This window comes from Biomphalaria glabrata, chromosome 13, assembly GCF_947242115.1.
Source record: "Biomphalaria glabrata chromosome 13, xgBioGlab47.1, whole genome shotgun sequence".
Classification (NCBI taxonomy): domain Eukaryota; kingdom Metazoa; phylum Mollusca; class Gastropoda; family Planorbidae; genus Biomphalaria; species Biomphalaria glabrata.
This window is the reverse complement of record NC_074723.1, coordinates 15010685-15034338: the sequence shown is the minus strand read 5'-3', so window position 1 is coordinate 15034338 and position 23654 is coordinate 15010685. Positions and strand designations below refer to the sequence as shown.

At 34.5% G+C, this 23654-nt stretch overlaps 2 protein-coding genes across 5 annotated transcripts; both read right to left on the bottom strand.

Annotated features, from left to right (window-relative positions):
- Nucleotides 1–686: 686 nt before the first annotated feature.
- On the bottom strand, nt 687–6343 carry LOC106075284 (cytochrome P450 2J1-like). The gene is made up of 2 exons (XM_056008086.1): nt 6222–6343; nt 687–2500 (listed from the first exon to the last, which is right to left on the bottom strand). Exon 2 carries the CDS (start codon nt 2491–2493, stop codon nt 1000–1002), a length of 1494 nt encoding a protein of 497 aa, XP_055864061.1. The 5' UTR covers nt 2494–2500; nt 6222–6343; the 3' UTR covers nt 687–999.
- Nucleotides 6344–11135: 4792 nt separating this feature from the next.
- Nucleotides 11136–15936, bottom strand: LOC106075287 (cytochrome P450 2J2-like). Of its 4 annotated transcripts, none has more exons than XM_056008780.1 (2): nt 15686–15936; nt 11136–13656 (listed from the first exon to the last, which is right to left on the bottom strand). In XM_056008780.1, the coding sequence occupies exons 1-2, from the start codon at nt 15802–15804 to the stop codon at nt 12147–12149; spliced, it is 1629 nt and encodes a 542-aa protein (XP_055864755.1). In that variant the 5' UTR covers nt 15805–15936; the 3' UTR covers nt 11136–12146. The 4 variants fall into 4 exon arrangements, with proteins under 4 accessions (XP_055864755.1, XP_055864756.1, XP_055864758.1 ...); XM_056008781.1 differs by having other exon boundaries at nt 15728–15936; XM_056008783.1 differs by having other exon boundaries at nt 15746–15936.
- Between the last annotated feature and the right edge of the window lie 7718 nt (nt 15937–23654).

Genomic DNA, 23654 nt, shown 5'->3' with positions numbered 1-23654 from the left:
CAGTCCATTTATATATAGTCTATGGTTCGGAGCAAATTTTCTCTCAGGAGTGGATTGAATTTGGGTAGTAATTTCACAAACTCCCACAAATGACCTACACTTAGTCTTTGCAATTCTTCTTGAGCTTGCTCATTAAGTGTCAGATTCGTCAGAACATACATACTGTTGTAAATCTAAGGCAGGCAACTCAACGAAGTTCTGAAGTAAATAAATGTGTTTATTCAACAGGACAACCACATAACAGCCTTCTGCATTCAAAGAATCTTTTTACTAATTATATTAGTCCTTTCAACAGCAACCGGAATACGGACCAACGACAACCTTCCCCGCTTCGCTCCAGGTCCCACTACAGAATTCAGGAAACACAAAAGACGGCTCTTTAGTTTCCAACAATTCAGACTCTCCACAATCTTTTGATACATGTTCTTTTCCTCTATCCTAGCGTCTTTCTGTTCTGTTTCAATAGTGCGCTCGTATGCACCACAAGCACTGGTGCAAGACAGGGTTACAACAAAATACATAGATAGTACAAAGATAGTATGAATCAATCTAAGTGATACTGTTGAAATGAAACTATTTACATTTATGGCCCTTTTTTATTTAACAATTCTTGAAATTCGTAGATTTGTATCCATATCATTTTGGATAATATACACGTCTTCATTTTATTCTGAAAAAAATATTTTGTTGAAAGCAACTTTTCTGCTGTTATTGACAACCGTGGAATGAAAATACCTTTGAGATTAACAAAAGACTAGAACAACAAAACTTTTATTTACCATTGTTTTATTTTTATTGTAATATTTGTCCATGATGATAAGTTCGTGGAATGGGAAGTATACACATGTTTATCAGAGTATAAAGAAAAGTCAAAACGCATTTTACGTATAGTGCACATTTTCAAATAGAGGGAACGTTTCCCAGTGTACATAAACTAAGCATGGAGGAAATCCTTTTCTTATCTATTGAAGGTTTGAAAGTTTTAATAACATTTCTAGTTTAATTTTCTCTTTCTACACATCTTATTTCAAAATGTTCAGGGGCGGCAACTAAGCCCCAAGTATCTTGTAGTGGTGGAACGTTATCCGGAGATGCTGGAAGAAATTCAAACTTCTGAAATAAAGTGGACAGATATAAGAACAACTCCATTTTAGCCAATGATTCTCCCAGACAAATACGTCTGCCAATAGAGAAAGGCATGAGTTCTTCCCTCTTGATTATGTTTCCTTTGTCATCCAGAAATCTTTCAGGACGAAAATTTTCAGGATCTCCCCAGATTTCTTTACTTGAATGAATGGCGTCTAGATTGGGCATTACGATGGTGCCTTTTGGAATGTTGTAACCAGCAAGTGTTGTGTCTTTGTTACAAAGATGTGGAACACTTAAAGGCACAATGCTGGCCTTTCTTTGAACTTCCATGATCACAGCTGTCAAGTATTTCAAGTTGCTTTTGTCTGTTATGTTCGGTGGACGTTCTGTTCCAATCTGTTCAACTATTTCTTTATAAACTTTCTGTTGAACTTCAGGATAGTGCAACATATATAACAGGCACCACATTATTGTTGTGCTTGTAGTTTCTGTGCCAGCTACAAATAAATTGTCAATGTTGCGAGCCAAATTTAATTCGTCCAAATAGTGCTGTCCAGATTGTTTTTCTTTCTCCATTTCCTCAATGTAAGCGACAATGTAATTGTCTAGATTTCCAGAATCATTTCGATTTTTTACTTCATTAATCATCTCATCTGTAAAGTCGCGCATTGCAAAATATAACTGTACCAGCTTTTTGCCCTTAAACAAATCGAAAGGTAGATAATATAAACTAGGGAAAAAGACTAAAACTCCCGTGCTTAACTTCACCAGGTCATTGAACATTTCTATTTGCTTTATAAATTTTGGATCATTGAACTCAAAACGTTTCCCAAATATGATGGAGCTTATCACATTAGATATACTCATATTGGTCAGGTTATGAATATCACATGGTTTTCCTTTTGTCTTGGTCAGCTCTTTGGTGTAGAAAGAAACTTCTTCTAAGATTTTTTCAGCCAACATATTTTTGCCCATACCGAAGTTTCTGAGAATGGCTAGGGACGTGGTTCTCTGGGCTTTCCAGTTGGACCCAGAACTGGAAATGATGCCATTGAAAACATTAGAGGCATGGTGTGAAACAATACTATTCTGGGATCTGTCTGAGAAAAAGTCGGCTTTCTTGATGAAAGCTTCTTTCATAGCTTCCAGTGTGTTCACAAAAATAGTTCTCTGTGGACCCATTTGAAGTGTAAAGACATCTCCATATTCTTGTGCCCATTGCTTGAACTTTCTCCGAGGATTTTTCCCCAGCAGATGCAAGTGTCCAATAAGAGGAAGAGCTGCACCAGGTGATGGTGGTAAATTTTTAGGTTGACGTGACCTGATGTAGAAAGTCACCAAAAGTAACAGAACAGCAGCCAGAATGGCAGAAATCTCAAAATATGAAAGAATTGCCTCAATCATTGTAACTCTGAAAATTTAAAAAAAAATGTATTTTGTATTTGTATTTTCAGCTGTATATATTTATATCATTTTTAGCTGATACATTTAAAGTTTTGTCCTCCTGTCCACACTCTCACTGTCATTTAGAACTTTATATTCAGTTAAATACGTTAGCAAACAAATTTATGAATGTTGTGATGATAGAATGTTAACTTTATGTGCTTACACGTTAACTTACACGTCAATTGTAAGTGCTAACATGACGACTTAATATGCTTGATTACATGTTACCAAAATGTGCTAAAATGTTTTGACGTATCGTGCAAGCATGTCAACTGATTTCTCCGTCACGAAGTCCAAATGTGTTTGTTTTTCTTACTAAACATTTTTGTTTTCCTATTTCGTTAAACATTTTTTTTGTTTAATATAACAGTAAAACAGATTGTTTTCAAGATATCTCACATTCTGCTGGCACTTTAACTTGAAAAGCTGTTGTACAAATGTAGGTATCGAATCGGAACTTTCCAGCCAGATAAATCTCAATTGTTAAGAGAAGCAAATAAAAAATAAACAAGGTTACAAAAACAGTTTGTGTGGAAACACAAACTCAAAATCGGCTCCCGAAGTGGTCCACCCAGGCAGGTAAAATGGCAGGTTTCAATATTTTTAGAAAGAATATCAGAATGAAATTCTATCAAAGGCAAATGACAGTGAAGAATTAAGAAAAAAGGTTGACAGATCCTGCGTGGTGCCCCAACGGTCCAGCAGCCCAAGGGATAGGTGAAAATGTAAGTGAAGCTAGATATAAATCTGGCTTAACTGATATCATATAATGATTATCTACTTGATGTAATTGTTTTGTAAAGGTTCAATCTCTTATTCAAAGTCTTAAGAAAAAAAAAACAACTTTGGTTTTATATTAATATCCATGCACTGCTGTTCACGCGATAATATGAAAAACTACTTATTATTTGTTGTTTTAAATTATGTCCCACTTATATGCATATTAAATAGATTTTTTTCTCTTTAAAAAAAAACAGGATACATTTTTTCGTAAATGGGATAGTTTGTATGACAGAACTTAACTAACTTAGCAATACATTTGTAAAAAAAAAAAAACTAAAACCGTTTGCATAAATATTTTAAAATATGGTAAATAGCCATTTCCCTTACTAAATCGCCTCCTGTGTTTGTTACTATTAATAGTGAATAGTTGTAAAAATGGTGTTTTTTTAATGAAACAAAATTATTCAATAGTTAATTTTAAAAATTAAATTTTTAGCTTTTAGAAAAAAAAGTAGCCGTTGCATTAGAACTTTAAATGGTCTAAAATGTCATGATGTCGGATTTTCAATATCTTTTCTAGTTTACGAGATCTAAACCGGACGGACGGACGGACGGACAGACAGACTCTAACCCTAACTTAAACTACACAATACTAATAGCGTCTTTTCTCCTTTTGGGGGCCGCTAAAATTACAAAGCTTATATCAACTCATCTTGTCTGTCTGTCTGTTTGTCTGTCTGTTTGGTTAAATGTTTGTAACATGTTTTTTCTCCCATTTCCGATTCTCGGATCAAGTTTAAACATTGCACAATTATTCATTGAACCTGACAAGACATGAATCAATCAAAAAATAATTAAACAATTTGGTAATTCATTGTTTGTGATTAATGATTTTGTTTGATTCGAAATAATGGGAATAAATGCTACTTAATGAGAGATGTATATATATATATATATATATATATATATATATATATATATATATATATATATATATATATAATGATATATATATAATGATATATAATAAATAAATAATTATCACAGAATTCTAAAATTGGCGAAATTCGTTTTTAAAAACATTGGGGTTTATTAAAAAAAATTCTTACAGATCAAACAAGAAGATAAAGCTGAAATTCTATTAAATCTTTGTTAGGCCTATATTAGTGTCAAGTAGCAGACAAGCTGATCAGCCGGAAGTAATCTTAGCAACTAGATCCGCCTTTTTTCTAGAAGGTTCAAAAACAAAGTGTAATGACGTCATTGAAAGCGTTGTTTGCGTGAAATTGTATTAGCTACGCTAGGCGTCAGTTGTAGACAGGATTTCATAAGAGAAGGTTATATACTAAAACTTGTAGATAAAAGTGGAGTTGTAAAATTAATACATTTGTTTGAATCTATTTTATTACGAGCATAGAAGAAGATGCACCATTTCATTTGTACATATATATATTGTGAGTGATTCCTAGTTCCTGAATTAAAGTTTTTGTATTTTAATTAAAGAATCTTCATCATTTGAATTTATCAAAATATTTAGAGTCTATGTATGAATCTCAGGCGTTACAGGATGTTCTTTAAGTGTTTAATAAAGATCAGAGTTTGTGTGTTTAATAAAGATCAGAGTTAAGAGTCCTCAATAAACCAAGTACTAAAATTGAATTGTCTGATCAACACTATACCATAGTAACCTCAAGTCAATATTCACATATTAACAAATAAAATCACACTGTGACATTATGGCACCTCAAGAACTCCCTGTGACAATTAGAATTTGCATCCTTTTGTTTAGGACCCTCAACTTAAGAAAACATAAAGAAACTGGAGCGGACGCAAAAGAGAGTCATGATTTATAATGAATGAATATTCATATTTGATTATAGTAACACCTTTAGTAAAAATCACTTGATTTTTAAAGACACTCCAGAGCAGTAGAATAAGAAGACAAACATGAGAAAAATATTTTAAAAAAAACGAAAGCTTATATTTAGTGTAATTGTATCAACTAATTTGGATCAGTCATGTAATTATAAATCTTATCGATGAAAAATTTGTATCGATTGTTTTGGTTTAGGTTTTAGCATTCTGAATATGCTATGATCCTGTCTCGTGTCTGGACCTGTTTGAAAAGGAAGAGAAGAATAGTGTATCCTAGTGAATGTTTACATGATCGTTTTTATACATATTAAAAATAATTCACTCAGGGCTCAAATTCCATAAAAGGACTAATTCAACTTATACCACCACATCTGTCAAGTACGATTTCTTTCCATTGTTTAAGATACCAAACACAATAATTAATTATCAATTTGTAATTAACTAATTAGTGAAATATTTATTGATTCTTGTGTTGTCAGGTAAAAGAAATAATTGCAAAATTTCAGCCTTATCCGAGATTGGGTGTACAAGAACTAACGTGTATAGACAGACTGAGTCAATATATGCTTTGTAAAATAAAACTATCTAATCTTATATTATAAAGGTCCGTTACTCTAGAAACGATGGTATACACCTCAATACTCATTGAAATTGACATGAAGGTCAGGGCTTGTAATTTCCCATTAAACTTATCTTTATTTTTCTTAATAACGGTGGGATAAAGGAAGATTTTTTAAAATCATTTTCCGTCGCTAAAAAAATTTTGTAAACCAATATTTAATTTGCTATATTCCAAACAAAATCGCTAAAAAAAATACAAGGATGAAAAATAAAGCCACCTCGATTATCGAAAATTTTATAATTTAACCTTATCACTTAAGGTGATCATCTCTGATAATCGTTAATCTCAGCGCTATTTTCTTTTATTTTGTTGTTATGTTAATAAGTAACAATAAGCTTCACAATGACCTCACTTAAAACCAGTTAATGATTGACATACTGCTCAGTGATATGGTTAATTCTTGTTAGATATACATCTCTACATTCAATACAGCTTATAACAACAATGCTTCAATGTCTGAACTTACCATTGATGTAGGCCAGTGACATAATAACTGTTCTGGTCTCTTACTTGTAAAGCTTATGTGTGGCTTCGGTGTCTTATAATATCCCACAAGAGCTCGTCTGAAGTAGTGGCGGAACATATACTGCAGCATGTATGAATATTAAATCTAGAAGTTTCAGTTCATGATTCGCATCGTTAGTTAGGTCAAAGAATACGAGTTTATTCTATGAGTTTTTCTTTTGTAGCATTGCCAAAAATGTTTTCGAATGGAGTTTATCGCAGTTAATGTGGAAAAATAAAATGATGGAAATATTGTTTATAATGCCAACATTGCTCTTAAATATTATTGATACTTCAAAATCTTATCTTCTTGTCTTATATTACTTCAAAAAAGAAGATGATTACGTCCTACGCGTCATGTATCTAGTCATACATGTTAACCAATGGCTTAAATCCTGCCAAGTCACTGGTTTTCCTGGCTGGCTCAGGCAACCCATTCCATGCTCTAATAGAACTAGGGAAGATGGATCGTGGTCGAGAGGCCAAGTGCGCTTGAACTGGGCTTGGCCAAGAAGGGGGCTCGAGGTTCGAGGTTCGACACCCAACTCGGGCAGAGTTGTGTTTACTGAGCGCCTAAAGGCAGCACGGAAAAATAACTCCTAGATATACCCCCCCCCCCACTGGTCCAAAAATGAGATTGGACCAAAAACGCTCTGAGCATGCTATAAGCATGAAAAGCTATAATAATAATAATAATAATTTGTACAAATTTGTCCTATCATATGGAAAGGGGAATCCTTGTGTCTTTCTGCAGTATTTCATTAGATTTTGTTTTTGTATTTGAAGATTATGGTTTAGTGTTTTATGTATAATTTTCTATTTTACTTTTAAGTCTTCTCTCCTGAAGGCTTTCTAAATTTAGTGATTTTACTAAAGGTCTTACTCTAGTCAAATGTGAATATTTATTTGTTATGAATCTCAATGCTCTATTTTGTGTCTGTTCATGTATCTTAATGTTTTCTTGAGTTTAGGGGTCCCAAACAGAGGATGCATATTCTATTATTGGCCTAACCAAGGTTAAATAACCTTAAACTAGTTCAATAGCCACTGATTGTTTTTCACATTCCTGTTTTACATTTAATAAATTATTTATCTTCTGTTAGGTCACGAAAATAAATATAGTTGGTTTAGTTCTACATACTACTGCGGTGCAATTGTTATTTGTTAAAACCTTTTTTTTATGTATCTTTTTGTTTAAGATATAAGTATTGGTTTTCTCGAGTGTGCATTCTTTTTTTTTATTTATACAAAGAGATTCAACGTAGGCCTACATCTTATCTGTCAATGATTAAATAGTTTGAAATTAAGTAGATAATAGCTTAAGTAGCCTTTTATTTTATATGTATGTGACAAATACACATTTTTACACGTTTATCAACTCGGTCCGTCAGTTTGGTTCAAATCTTGTACACAATATTTCTCCCACTTCCCATTCTCGGATCAAGTTGAAACTTTGTACAATTAAACATTATTTCTCATAAAACATGAATGAATAAAAAAAATAACCAATTAGTTAATAAAATAGTAGTTATTCATTAATTTTGTTTAATATTGAAAAGGGAAATAGATCTTACATTATTGAGATATATGGCTGTAACTGTACAGTCCTTTCCTTATGTTATCTTTGTTAAATATTTTAAAGTATCTATATATTATATATGATTCTTTTCAAAGCTCAACAGTTTGGACATCTAGAAGTAATGGAAGGATCGTTCTTTTATTTCTGCAAGTCGGACTAGACTTACCCCACGTAACTTTAAAGGCGAAAAAAAAAGAGGGGGGTGAACATGTTAACTACTCTGTATTCACCCGTCACTAAATAGTAGGGCCGGACTTATCAATTGTGGGGCCCTATGCGAAACGGATTTTACGGGGCCAAGTTTGGGTAGGGAAGCGGATAATAAGTGAAACTTAAGAGTTTGTATTAGAAAATAAATTCGTCTATGCATTTTATTCATTCTTTTTCTACGTACAGAATTATTTACGAACCTTTTTGTAGCAAAGTCATACAGTATATCATAATAATTATGTTTCATACATAGATCACGCTCAATAGCAAGAATTACCAAATGTTTCAATCTATCTTTGAGAATTGATGAGCTCAAGTAATTCTTCATTAGTTTGAGGCGCTAGAAGCTTCTTTCACCAGATTACACAATTATGGCTAATTCATAATGCCGTTTTTATTTATCGCACGTAGGATTGGCGTTTTCCATATTGAATGACACCCCAAAATGACAATTTTCGTCTATATTTTTCCGTATATTTTAAGGACATTTTCTTATATTTTGTAATTTCGGGAGATTTCCATAAGCTCCTGGTAAATCGACAGGAGGGTGCGGGAAATCTGTTTTAAGTTATAATATAGTTTAATTTAGTAATTTATACACCTAGAATTAGCGCGGGTCCTATTAAAGTGAGGGTCCTATGAAAGTGCGGGGCCCACTGCGATCGCATAGTTTGCAGTGGCCTAAGGCCGGTCCTGCAAATTAGAGGCGTATGCTACGCCGCCGGTCGACTAGTATATTTATAAAAAGCTAAAAAAAAAATAAAAATTTCTAATCAACACGGGTAAATCTCGCGCGTTCGAGGCGTAAAATCCTTCTTTGTCTCCATTATTTTATTTTGTAGGCATTGCAGGATGCGCGAGAACATGCGCAAAGAATCTGTTTTCTATACGGCTTTGTTAAAAAAAAAACACTTGAAGTTGCTGTGTAGTATAGTTACATGGTATATCATTATTGTGCACTTTCTAGCCCTGCTGAATCAAAATTCCCAAGCTCCTCCGTTTGTTGCTCAAAATTAATTTAATATATATATTAATATAATAATATATTATGGTAGACGTCCATTGTAATGGGCAGCTAACTAGCATTAATAAAGGAGATTTGATACGATTGTCAACTGCCACGCAGTGAGATAGTAATAAAATTCACTGGCTCAATTCTTTTTCTTTTAGTTGGCAACTGTGACGTTCATTTCAGCGTTCTTGACATTGTTCTCCAAATACTCGCAGAACCTTTTGATTCTTTTTAGAAGAGCGTCAGAATCTCAAAATCAACAACCAATCCAAAATCCTTTCGCCTTATCTCGAGATTCAAATACGTTTGCAACATTAATTTGGATACAAATCCTAATGGACTTTATAGTTCAAGTTTGATGCCACGACCAAAAGTAAAATCCCACAGATTAATGAGCATTAACATCAAATCTTTCTCTGGAACCAAGTTTGGTCACAGCTGCTTAATTTTGAATATTATTCCTCAGTATTAGCCTACATTTTAACCATATAGCCTGGATGGTACACCAGAAAAGCTAACCTTAGGAATGCATTTTAGCTCTTTACTCAACAAAGATTTTTTGTTGGACTACCTTGGACTAATAAAGCGAATAGCTTTCTTTAGTTTGTTTAGAAAATATGTTGTAAACTTTTTTAACATTTTTGAGGTAGCAGAAAGCAGAGGCGTAGTTAGGGATCTGGGGGCCGGGAGGGCTTGACCTCTTTAGGGAGCTCTGCACTTTGACATTCGACATCATGACATGAGTTAATGGCGTAGTATTTAATGTAAAAACAAATTTAGGACACTCATTTGGGTGCCCCCTCCTCATCAAGTGGGGGCCGGGAAGATTTTCAAATTTGGACCACCCACCTATGCCACTGGCAGAAAGTAATTATTAGTTTTAGGTTTAATTTAAATCTAAAAATGAGTACTCTTTAAAATCCTGTATGCTCGTTGATAAGCAATTCTCTGATTGGATTTATGTTACAACTGCAAAGACGTTGCGTTCATATACAACAAAATATTTTTGTATTCAGATTACAAGACAAAATGTTGGACTGCATCTTGATACAAATATTAAAAGGATGTACGTTTGTTTGGTACCTATATTAGTTTAGAGTCTAGAATATTTCTAGTATTTTTTTCTTTAAAAAATATGACATGTCATGGTTGCACTTGTCTGGCTGCAATCCTTATAAAGCTTTTCAACAAATCTATTCAAATAGAGCAGTATGTATTTACTTTACAGTCTATGACAAAATGTCACGCACACAGACTACACACACTCGAAGACGTATACACACAGTCATATAAAGACATGCACACCACACATAATAATACACACATAGTTTAAAACCAATTGACAACTTTGATTTTTTTTTCTTCTTGAAGACCCATTGACATCATTGAACTAGTAGGCCTACCTGGATGACTCATCATTGGTCTAGTGTAAGTAAAAAGCAATAATGTCTAAATCTGGCTATGATTGATATTTAGACATATATCATGAAAAGACTACATTAACTTTCAAAACTCCACCTCTAAAAACATAAATATATAACAACAACAAAGAAAACAATTATTGAATCTCCATTAGTGTATTTAATATTACTATTTATTTCAATTCTATTCACATTGTACAGTACGCACAGACGGACGCACAGACGGACGGACGGAGAGATGATCAGACGAGAGAGAAAGAGGGAGAGAGTTTCTAATTCTCCAAACAAGAAGCTTCTGATGTCTATCAAACAAAACATTCCAAGTGTGAACTTACATCATAAGTATAACACAATGAAAATATGAGGAGTTTTGTAAGTACGTCGTCGCTATGTGTGTAAATATATATACACACACATATATATATATATATATATGTTTATACATATTATATATGTTTATTTTTATAGAAAAATTATTTTTAAAAATTTTAGAAACTATGGTCCATATTTTTATATTATAATTGAACACTTAGAACTTGTCATGATATATATAAATGAGAGAGAGAAAGATAAACATATATATATATATATATATATATATATATATATATATATATATATATATATATATATGTGTGTGTGTGTGTGTGTGTGTGTAAATCTCTAGAAAAAGAGTAAGAAGAGAAAAGAAAGAAAAAAATAGAATAGAAAGAAACCAAGAGAATGAGACAGACGAAAAAAAATGATGGAAAAGAAAGAGATAAAGCAACAATTAAAATAAAAAAAAGTCCTTTTTTTTTAAAAAAAAAAAAAGCTTATCTAAGGGAAATCAACTATATCTCTCAGTAATGTAGAAGCTCTTTCTTTTATTCCATATCAAAAATAATAATTAATGATAATAATGAATTGATTAGTGGGTTAATGTTTTAATCGAGTCATGTTTTGATAGGTACAATAAATAATGGTTTTAAGTTTCAGTTTGATCCGAAAATTGTATTGGGAGAAATTAATTGTTTAATTATCATAGACATAAATAAATATAGACTGGAAAAAGGAAGTAACTTCATGTAACTTGAAAACATGTATATCTATTGTATTCGGATTTCCGAATTATGAAAAGTTGCATGATCTTCATTCTTAGAGATTAAACAAAGCTACACTGCCTCCTTATTTACAATATATATAGGTGTGTATCAAAGTTAAAAAAACACTTTTATACTGCTCATAAATGCTTTATAATACAGTACACAAAATTGCAAGTCACAAATTTTCGTTTCATAAAACTCTTTAATTGGCCAGTCTATATTTATTAATGTCTATGTTAATTATCTAAGGGGACAAAACCCACATAGTTAGCTGTATTTGTGAATACTGCATTATTTTCCTACGTTCGCAAAAAAAAAAGATAATTATTATTAATATAAATAGCGTATACAAACTTTTACCAGACAGACAGACATATAGACAGACTGACAAAATGAGATGATATAAGATGATGTAAATAAAAAGATAAAGTAAGAAAACTAGAGAGAGAGCAAAGAGAAAGAGATTAAGGGACGAAAAGAAATAATAAGGTTCATACAATAACTAATGACATTTCCAACAGTAGACAGAATTATAATTTCGATATATGCAGAATGCACAATTAGCTCCTGTACTTCTGACTCATTTGTTTCTTTCCACACATCGTATTTCAAAAGGTTCCGAAGCAGCAACTCCTCCCCATGTTTTAGTCAATGGAGGAACCTTGTCAGGAGAAGCTGGAAGGAATTCAAACTGTTGAAACAAGCTCGATAAAAACAAGAACAACTCCATTTTAGCCAAAGACTCTCCAAGACATTTTCTCCTTCCAATAGAGAAAGGCATCAATTCCTCTCTGGTCATTACGTTTCCTTTGTCGTCCAGGAATCTTTCTGGGCGAAACGTTTCAGGATCTCCCCAGATTTCTTTACTTGCATGAATGGCGTCCAGATTCGGCATTACGATGGTGCCTTTCGGAATGTTGTAACCTGCTAGTGTTGTGTCTTTGTTACACAGATGAGGAAGCCCTAGAGGCACAATGCTGGCCTTTCTTTGAACTTCCATGATCACAGCTGTCAAGTATTTCAAGTTGCTTTTGTCTGTTATGTTCGGTGGACGTTCTGTTCCAATCTGTTCAACTATTTCTTTATAAATTCTTTGTTGAACTTCAGGATAGTGCAACATGTACAACAGGCACCACATTATTGTTGTGCTTGTAGTTTCTGTGCCAGCTATGAACAAGTTGTCAATGTTGCGAGCCAAACAAATTTCGTCCAGATAACTTTTTTGGTCTAAGCTCGCTTCTTTTCTCATTTCATCTATATACGCCACGATGTAATTATCTAGATTATCTGGGTCATAGGACTTTTTGATCTCTCTAATCTTCTCGAAATCAAACTGGCGAAGTTGGCCAATTATTTCAAGCAGACGTTTACCCTTAAAGAAATCAAACGGAAGATAGTACAGGATAGGTACAAAGTTTAATATTAGATCAGCAGAATTAGCTTTCACTGCTTCGTTAAACATCTGAACAAGTTCTGTGAATTTCTCATCTCCAAACTCAAAACGTTTTCCGAAAATGATGGAGCAGATGATGTTAGAGATGCTCATATTCGTAAGATTTCTTATGTCAGAGGGTTGACCGTTTTTTCTGGCAAGCTCTTTCGTAAAGAAGGATATTTCCTCGATGATTTTTTCCGCCAAAATATTTTTCCCCATGCCAAAGTTACGGAGGATTGCCAAAGATGTTGTTCTTTGAGATTTCCAGTAGGATCCTGATGACAGAACAAGTCCTTTATCGAAATTTTGAGAAAATTTAACTGCAAATAAATTATTTGGTCTGTCAGAAAAATAATCTCCTTGTTTGATAAAAGCTTCCTTGAGGGTGTCCAGTGTGTTGATGAAAACTGCGGTGTTTGGACCCATCTTTAGTGTAAACATGCTTCCGAATTGCTCTGCCCACTGTTTAAACTGTTGCCTTGGATTTTTCTCCAGCATGTACAAGTGCCCCACAAAGGGCAGGGCTGTGCCCGGTGTAGGGGGTAAGTTTTTAGGCTTGCGTGACCTAAAGAACATAGCCAACAATAAAATGAACAGTCCAATTAGACACGATGAAACATCTAGACATGACATCACACTCTCGAGCATTTTTAATCTGAAATAGAAATAAAAAAGGGAGATAACAGAAGAAAAACAATTTAATGCATCTTAAGCCTATAAATTGTAGAATATTGAATCCCCTTTCTGTTGCAAACAGGTCCTTTCTTTCTATCTGAAATAATACCTCACATTCATTTATTCACAAGGCCCATTGCTTGTTCCATATGCTAGAACAAATTTGTACAAATACTCCTTCTTTCCTTGTGCTATTAGAACATGGAATGGGTTGAGTGAATCAGCCAGGAAAACCAATGACTTGGCAGAACCTATCATTCTATCCATACTTTGGGTTCTAAAATTAACAATGCACATGTGCATTTACTAATTTAAACTGTATACATATTAAAATTTACTTATATAAAAAAGCATAATAAATACTTAGCTAACTAATCTAGCACAATTAAAAAATTATAAATACTCTAAATTATTGAGATCAATACAACTAGACATGCTTAAAGAAGATATATAAGGTTATGTTTTAAAAAAGCCCAATCATATACCAATATATCATTGCTAAGAAACGATTACTTATAGCAGGGTGTAGGTGAGCATCCTATTGTATGTAAACAGTTTCAATAGGCCATCTCTGTTGACTAGATCGAAGGCTTTCGACAGGCCAACAAAATGAATGTACTTAAGGCATTCTCTGGCTTCTGATCTTTTCCTGCAGCTGGCGGAAAGAGACTATCTAGTCAATTGTTTGTTTGTAAAATGTTTTACATGTTTCGGATGTTCCTTCAGAGTTGAAGATAGTTTACTTCCTAGTCCAAATCTCCCGCAGGACGACGGGGGATGGGAGCGGGCAGGATTTGAACCCTCGACCATCGATAAATCCGAACTACAGTCCAGCGCGCAAACCGCACGACCTCTAAAAGATATCTAAAAGAAAAAGTTACATTGGAATTCTGGGTAGACCCGTTCGGCGAGCTTTGTAGCCTATGCATTTGGAGATGTTTATGTTAAAGTGTACGCAGATAAATTCCTAGAAAGAAAGAAATGGGTGTAATGATAAAATGGTTGGTCTATGTGACGACAACAACGGGAGACAATGGCATACAAAACAAACAAACAAGAACAAACTTAGAATTAAAACTTGACAAAGTAAATGCTTTACCTTGCTTCCAACTCAAGAAAATAACAACATGCAAGTCAGTGACGATGGACGATGTTGAATTGTACAATGTGCTTTTTGTTTAAGATTATATAGGCGACGTATTTTTACAGTACGTGACCCGCTTTGTTGTTACAAAAAGTAACCCAGTATGTGACCTACTTTTAACGAAGCAATGGCTCTGAGCTTCATAAGTTATAGGCTGTGGAGTCTGTTTACATTTCATGGTTATATAAAGTTCAGTGGTTCCCCAGCTAGCACACAGTGCACTCAGGAGTTTTTAATTTATATTAGTAATTGTTCAATACAAAGTATAAGGATAAACAAAAAAAAAAAACAAGGTTATAAAGACAGTTTGTGTGGAAACACAAACTCAAAATCGACCCACGAAGTGGCCCACATTTTTTTATCGAAAATACTTTAGACTGACAACATAGTCGTGGCTGAGAAGTGTCTCCGTCATTTTGTCAACTCAGGGCCTTGACATTCATGTACTAAAAATGACACTTTTTTTTTACTCAAATATGCTTATTAAATATTCTTTTTTAAAGAAGGAAAGTAATGTTAAATTTACAAGTACTCAATTTATTTCTTCTAAAATACAATATAGCCTACTGTTAGATATAAGTATTATTATTAATAAATCAATTTTTATTAAAGCTTTTGAAAAAGTGTAGGGGCCTCCACTTATAACACATAGGCTACACTTAATTAACAATTTCATAGAATAAGTGAAATAGAGCAGTGACATTTATAACAAACGAATATTCAAATTTGATTAGAGTAACACCATTAGTAAAAATCACAAAACTTAGAGACACTTTAAGACAGAAGATTAAAAAGTAAAGTAGCTATGATACATAAAACACTAAACCGTAACATATAAATAGAAAAACAAAACCAAATGAAATACTCAGAAAGACACAAAGATAAAGGCACATTTCCTAGTCCATACGCTAGAACAAATTCATACAAGTGCTCCTTCTTCTGTAGTGCCATTAGAGAATGGAATGGATTGCCTGAATAAGCCATGAAAACCAACGACTTTGAAGAGTTTAAGTCATTGATTAACAAGCATGACTAGATTGACGCATGAAATGCCTAGGACGTAATTATCTTCTTTTTTGAAGTAACGTCTGTAATACATAAGATAAGATGTCAAACAAATTGGCCACTTTGCTGCTAGTAACAATATTTGGAGCTTTTTATAGTTTGTCTGCCTTGACCAACTTCATTGTTACACAAGTTAACCCCATACTTTTACCAAAAGAGACACTAGGTCTAATCTCGGCAGGTTCTAGATCTAGGCCTGCATTTACTAAGTGCAGTGGTTCTCTAAATAACACATAATGGACCTGTATTTTTTCTTTCGTGTTTGTGAATTTTATTTAATTTAATTTGAACGAAAGTTATGAGGTATATCCGCTGGATTTGTTCAAGTATAGAATTTCCTAACATTTTAATGCCTTTAATCCATAAATCAAGCAAGAATAACAAAGCGAAATTTCCGATTTTTTTGTTTCATTCACACGGCACTGAAGAGCGTGGTGACAATACTTTTTTTTTGCCTTTCTTATTACTGAGTTCAATGTGAGGTGAGACCATTCGTAATAGAAGGCTTCAACACTGACTTGCAACGTCGCAACTTGTGGGCTGTGGAGACCAATAGCTTGTTGCACGTCGTACAGTCCTGTGACGTGGCAACAGGCTATTGGTCTAAACGGCCCAGATAATCTTCATCCTAATCCAAACCTACCGCAGGACGACCGGGGATGGCAGCCGCCTGGGTATGAACCATCGAGATGACAGAACGACAGTCCAGCGAGCATAACGCACGACCAGACAGCCATCCACGTATTGAAATGTCTTCTTTAAAAAAAATTATTAAAATATGCAGTGGAACTAAGATTATCAAACCACGTCTCTTAATTGAATTATTGACATTTTTGAAACATTCATAATGATGTCATTTTTCCTAATTAATATTCACATGTGGATTTATAAGATCAGAGCAAATATATTTGTATCCTTTCCAAAATTAATTAAACATGTTCACGCTCTTTTCAGCACGCCAAGCCCCCATAGCGCGCGTCATATTTTGAGATACGCTGCTCTGAAGGTAATATTTTAGACTGACCTTGAGTTTGAAGATATGCATTAGCATCAGCGGTTCTCAGCCGTTTTGCTCCGCGACCCCCTAATTCAATTTTCCATTAGGCATTGACCCCCAACCATTTAATTTGTTCGTTCCAAATGTATATATCTGATCTCCATGTTGTTAATTTCAGTGTTAGAAACTGAACAAAAGCTTCATTTAGTGAACAAGAAATATGTACTTAAAATACAAAAAAAAAGTGTATCTTTTATGATTTTTATGTATTTATTTTTCAATTGCATGTTTATAATATTCATGTTGTATGCATATCTTACAATTTAGCAAACTATTGCTAAACATGGAAAAAATAAAACGTTTGCTACAGTAAACTACATTACTACAAAATATTTGCAACAGTATTCTCAAACACGCCAAAGTTGGGGCGAAGGTTGAGGGCGAAGGTTGAGGGTTGAGGGCGAAGGTTGAGCTTGTTTCTGTTTCACTACATTAAGAGTTCACGGGGCAGTCTTTGTAAGAACACATCTTCTGCATCAGGTTTTAGTTTTGTATTTACACTTGATAACTATGAAGCAGAAAAACATGTTTCGCAAATATTTGTTTTTGGAAAATGGAAGTGGAAGTCGCGAAAAAATCTCAAATAGAACAGAATGGCTCCAAACAGTTGACCCAGAATTGTGTAACTGACATAGAAGAGAAATCATTTAGCTGCAGTGTAATACTTTTGGCAGTGTCTTCATTGCTAATATGTGTCGATGAATCATACAGTGAGTTACGGTGAATTCATATGGTGACTTATTCTGTACCAAACATTGAAATCCAGTCCGACATCCAAGCATACGTAGAGCACCATCTGTGCAGGAAAAGGAGCGGACATCATTTCCTGTATTACCTGATTGATAATATCAGTAAACAGTGTCATTAGATATGGAAATTGCACTAAATTTATAAACAAATTCGGCTCCAATCATAACTCTAGCAATGTCTCGGAGTGGTGTGAGGTTTCATAGCTCTGGCAATTCTGAGAGCCACCAAATAAAGAAGCTTTTAGAATCACTATATTTTAGTTAAGGTACTTGCAGTAGCGGCCTTAGGGGGTGGCAAGTGGGGCAACCGCTCCAGGCCCCGCTATCAGAGATTCCATTGTCATCCTCAGCTTCGATAACCAGATCAGTCTTCATAAACTAGGATATTTGATACCACATGATTTGATATGATACCAATTACTATGTAACTCTTAACATGACATTTTGGTTTCAAAATACCGTTCAGTTTTAGTAAAGACAGCATCTTAATAGCTGTCGAGTCTTAAAGATTACAATAAATAAAAACGCAGGAGTATTTTTGTCATTAATTTTATTTTAAAACCTTCCACGACTGTCGGAGCTGTGAATGAAATGAACTACTGTAGCTCCTAGCTCACTCTTCGTTCTTATACCAAAGACAGAGTATTGTGTTTTCCTTGTCAAATTGTCACGATAGCTACTGGAGGCAAATTAGCAACTAAAGGCTACTGTGACTGGAAGCATCTTGGTAATAAACTTGTCAGCACGATGTTTTTGTGAATCACGTCCAGTGTGTGCCAGCGTGGTTGGATTGAGCTCTGTCCAGCGGTAGCACAACGGGTAACAGAATGCTAGAACAAATTACAAAAGAAAGACTGCATTTGCGAAAAGTCTGAACAACAAGCATTTCGTGGGAACAGATCAACTTTATGCACCAAACAACGGTCAATTTTAGGCTTGGTTGAGATGCTGGCCAAATTCGACTCAATCATCTTCGACTAATTAAGAACTCCGTAACTCATGAACATCATTTGTACTCACGTCCATATATTCGGGCAAATTATTTAAAACGAGCTTATGGACCAGTTGAGATCAGAAGTAAAAGGGAAAATTATTCATAAAATCAATCAAGGAGCAGATGTCCCTTCTATTACGTTTTGAGGACCTATCAGATACAGACGTTAAGGTGGAGAACACTTCATCAAATTTGTAGATGTTGAAATGTTTTGTCAGAGTCTCTTCTCGCCGTGCTGGAGAACCTTGGCCTGGACATCGCCGACTGTCGTAGCCAGGGATCTGACAATGGTGCGAATACGAAGGGAAAGCAGCAAGGCGTTAAAGACGCACATTATTCGCATTAACAGTTAATCATTTTACACTCCGTGCGGCTGCCATAATATGACATTTGTTTTAGGAGACATAGCTTAATGCAACTCAAACAGTGACGTCTTTTGATATCATACAGAGATTTTTTTATATAAATGTTTTGCTGGGTCATCTGAAAAGTAAAAAAAAATTCGAAAGACACAGTGCCTTTCATGACACCAAAATCACAGTCAGAAACACAATGGTAGTGCTGCCTCGAAAGTTATAATTCACTACGCCATCAAACGAAAGAATTCTGGAGGCGCTATTGACTGTCGCTGACACCACACATGATCAATTGGGGAAAAGTAAAGCCGAATGTCTAGCGAACTTTTAACAAGGAAGGAGTTTTTTTATCAGCTTCATCTTATAGTATGATATTTGATTTGTTATGAATACTGTCAGCAAAACGTTGCAATCTGCTGACATGCAAAGGCCTTCTTGCACTTTTTAGAAAGTACCGGGACAAAGATTTCTCTGGTGCACTGACTACAACAAAGAAAATTGCTTCTGAAATAAACGACGATCTGAAATTCAAGGAAAAGAGAGAGTAAAACAAAGAGTCAGACAGAGAATCAAACGAAAGAAATAAAAACAATTTGATTAAGAAAGTAGAGATGAATGAACATATTCGCCAACAGCTTTAGAAGCGGACGAGCCCGTTGGCGTGATGTTAGGATATATATATATGTGTGTGTGAGTGTGTAGGGCCCCGCATATGACACGCACTGCTTAGACCGCCCCTGGGTACTTGCCACCTGAGTCAAGTCGGAATTTGTTGACTCCATCAGCTTTAAAAGTAAAATACTGAATGTCCTTATCGGCAAAGCTCATACATTTGTTTGGCTTCATACATTTGGCAGAGAGAGCTTCATTACAATTGACTTATCAGGATATTTCAAATCATGCTTAAACGATATTATTGAAGTAAAACCATGTCGCAAAAAATTCGTCACTTTCTTAACGTTCTTTCGTTCAAACTCCATGTTCATGCGTTGTTCCCTAATGAATGCATTTCCTTCAATAACATGGACAATCATTTGATGGCGTATTATTAATTAGGTTTGCTTTACGAGGTGATTATATCTTCACCATAGAAATGTTTGATCTCGCAATGGCATTACGACGCATGTGATGGACAGTTATTTCCATTGTTGAATAATTTATTCTGCATCAACGGAGATGTGGTCTGCAATATCTATTTTCGAATGACAATATATATATATATATATATATATATATATATATATATATATATATATATATATATATATATATATATATATATATAAATATATATAATATACCTCGAGTGGGTTGGTCGGTCGAGCAACACTCGAGCAAAGATCTTTCCTGCTACTGACAGAAGTGTAATGCCTCGCTAGTTGGAGCAGTTAGACTTGTCACCCTTTTTGTATAGGGATATGATTACGGAGTCTCGGAGTTCTCGAACTTAAACATATACGCTGCCTTTGTGGACCTCACCAAGGCTTTCAACACGGTCAGTCGCGATGGTTTGTAAAGGATTTTAGCTAGGCTTGGATGCCCATCTACGTTCCTATCCATTTTCAAGCAGTTTCACGGGGGACACAGAGACCACATCAGACACAATGGTGCCCTTTCTGATGGACTTCCCGCTGAAATATTTAAAATGGGTGGTGTTGCCCTAACAGAGAGGCTAACAGACTTGTTCGCTCTATGCTGGGAGAAGTGCGTGGTCCCACCTGAACTTCGAGACTCCGTAATCATATCCAAAGGGGTAAAGATAAAGATTTTCACCTTTTGATAATCAATGTATGTATTAATTAATTTAAAAGATAAAATGTAAAAAAATTATAACGTCAAACTAGAGTTTTTCCAGTATGGCCAATTAGCTAGTAATTCATTTCCAAAAGATATGCATCAACTCTCAAATTTCTAAGAAAATCGTTAGAGCCGTTTTCGATTACCGAGTCCACCAAGGTTCAAGAATTTGCTAGCTGAATAGGGGAATTCTAAAAACCAAAAAAAGCTATAAATTATTTGAAACAAAGTAAGAACCATATGTATGCCACTTAATAAAACACAGGCTACACATAATTAACAACAATACCATAGATCTAAGGCAAACAAATTGGCCACTTTGCTGCTATAACAATTTTTGGAGCTTTTTGTAGTTTGTCTGCGGTGACCAACTTCATTGTTACAGAAACTAACCTCATACTTTTACCATACATAATGGGCCTGTACTTTTCACTTTTTATAGTTACGCTTCTGCGGCTTGCATTTCACTGCAAAGTGGATTATCCTTTTGACCCAAGCTGGGCTTAACTGTCTGTTAAACTCATGTCTGCTTTAACTCTTTCTCTCGTAATTATTTTTTCACGTTTCGACGGAATTCTTCATTTTACTCATTACTATTTCACTCCCCTGTTATGATCAAGCTTCAATAACTTTGTCGTTTGTTATCAGAAAATGTTTTATTTGGTCTAGAATTAAAGGGGAATGCAGGCTCTTTTTATAGTACACAAAATAAAAGTTAATAAAATTAAACATTAGTTTAATTAATGAGGTCAAAATCAACGATGATATCGTCGAATAGGAGATAAAGAGTTAAAGCAATCTGCTGTCTTTCCTATTGAAATTGTGCTCCTGCACAATGAAGTAAGCCTATAATGACATTTAGTTGACATTTGCGTTTCTTCTTCGCCATTTACGATAATTTTTAGCAATATTACTACCATCTATCACATTTCAATTCTGTGGTTGGTATAAGCAAACATTCTGCATTGTTTCAATAATACTAGATCTACTCTGGTTTCTTAAATTACTATGGTTGAATACAATCTGTGTGTGTGTGTGTTTTGTAAATCGGCATTGTAGTTTGTCTATTTCTACTCATATTTAAGAGTCCATTTCTTAGTACATTTCTGACATCTCTGGTATCGACTTTTGAACTTTGTTCCCAGCCAGACATTAAAAAAAAAAGGTTAATGTTAGATCGTCTTGACCCAGCATTCACATGCGGCCTTCTTTCTGCGAGTCAGGACAGACAAAAAAAAGTTATTTCACTAGAAAAAAAAAAAGCAGATTATCACGAGGTAGTCAACTGTATTTACAAAGCTTATATCAACTCACTCTGTCTGTCAGTATGGTCAAAAATGTGTACACATTATTTCTCCCACACACAATCTCGAGTTAAGCTGGAATTTTGCACAATTATTTCTTTTACCTGACAACACAAGGATCAATAAAAATAACAATTAGTTAATTAACTATTGGTAATTAATTATTTTGATATGTATCTTGAACAAGGGAAAGAAATTACTTGACACATGTGATGTGGTGTTATAAGTTGAATTAATCCCCTTGAGGACTCAAGCCCTGAGTGAGCATTTTGTTTGTATGCATTTAAAACACCATCATGTCAACATTCACCAAGATACCCCCTTTCTCCCTTCCCGTTTCCCAACTGGTCCAGACAAGTGATAGGATCAAGGCGCCTTGAGAAAGCTAGGAACTAAACAACAAACAAATGGTAAAAATATTTCTAATCACAAAGATTTATTATGTCTAGGTCAACAGTACATAGAATTACATGACTGATCCAAACTAATTGATACAATTACACTTAATGTAAGCTTCGTTTTTTAAAAGGTATTTTTTGTTGTTGTTTTTCTTGTTTTAAAGTATTTTCTTCCATTTATCTCTGACGCGATAAAGATACTATGTCCAAATCAATTGCCTTAAAGTAAAGCTTAAACTGTGGGAAACAGTACGGTAAGCTTTGAAAATCTCTGTCTTTCCAGGCAACTGATATTCACCACAGTCTAAAATAATACATAACAAAATAACAACTCATATTGACTTAATATAAAACATTTATTTAATAGCAGACATTCTCTAGTGATAACACCGAGCAGACGAGTGTACACCACAAACTCATAGATACAAAGCTTCCCAAAAAGGAGTACTGTGTGTCTTTACCCCTCCCCCCGGTCTTAAAGGATTAGAGGCTGAGGGCAGTACATCAATTCTGTAGTGCAGGAAAAAGTGGGGAGGGGGAGGCGGTGTTTCATCGTTTCAATCAGTACTGAATCAAAAGACCGACCATTCGAAACATTTCTATGTACTTCCAAAAATGCTTTTTAAAAAATTTGCTCTGCAGCCCCAGCCAGGTCTTTTAGAATGTACGCTATTGCTCCAGTGAACCGGAGATTCAGAAGGGGTTTGTTTGGGAAGCTGCATCCTTGTGCATCTAATCTATAGCAACAATGGGTACAACACAGTAGCTTGGCCTTTTGAAATGATAGGGGAAAAAGTCATAGTGGAACAAAAAAAAAATAAAACAAGTCTAAAGATTAACAAAAACAAACGTGTATAAAACTAAAATCTAATTGATTGGTTTCAATTCTCCTCACTCGCACGAAACTATGAAACCAGGAGTACAGAGCAACTTGAACTTAGACATTATGTCATGAATACAGAAGTATCAAAACATAGTGTCTGTTAGATACACACAAACTGAACTTATTAACAACAAAATAATGCACCACAGCAACAAGGGGTAAAAAAACCTGCTAAGAAGCTATTTACACAAATATCAACCTATAGTTGAAATCGTATTTTATTTATAAACC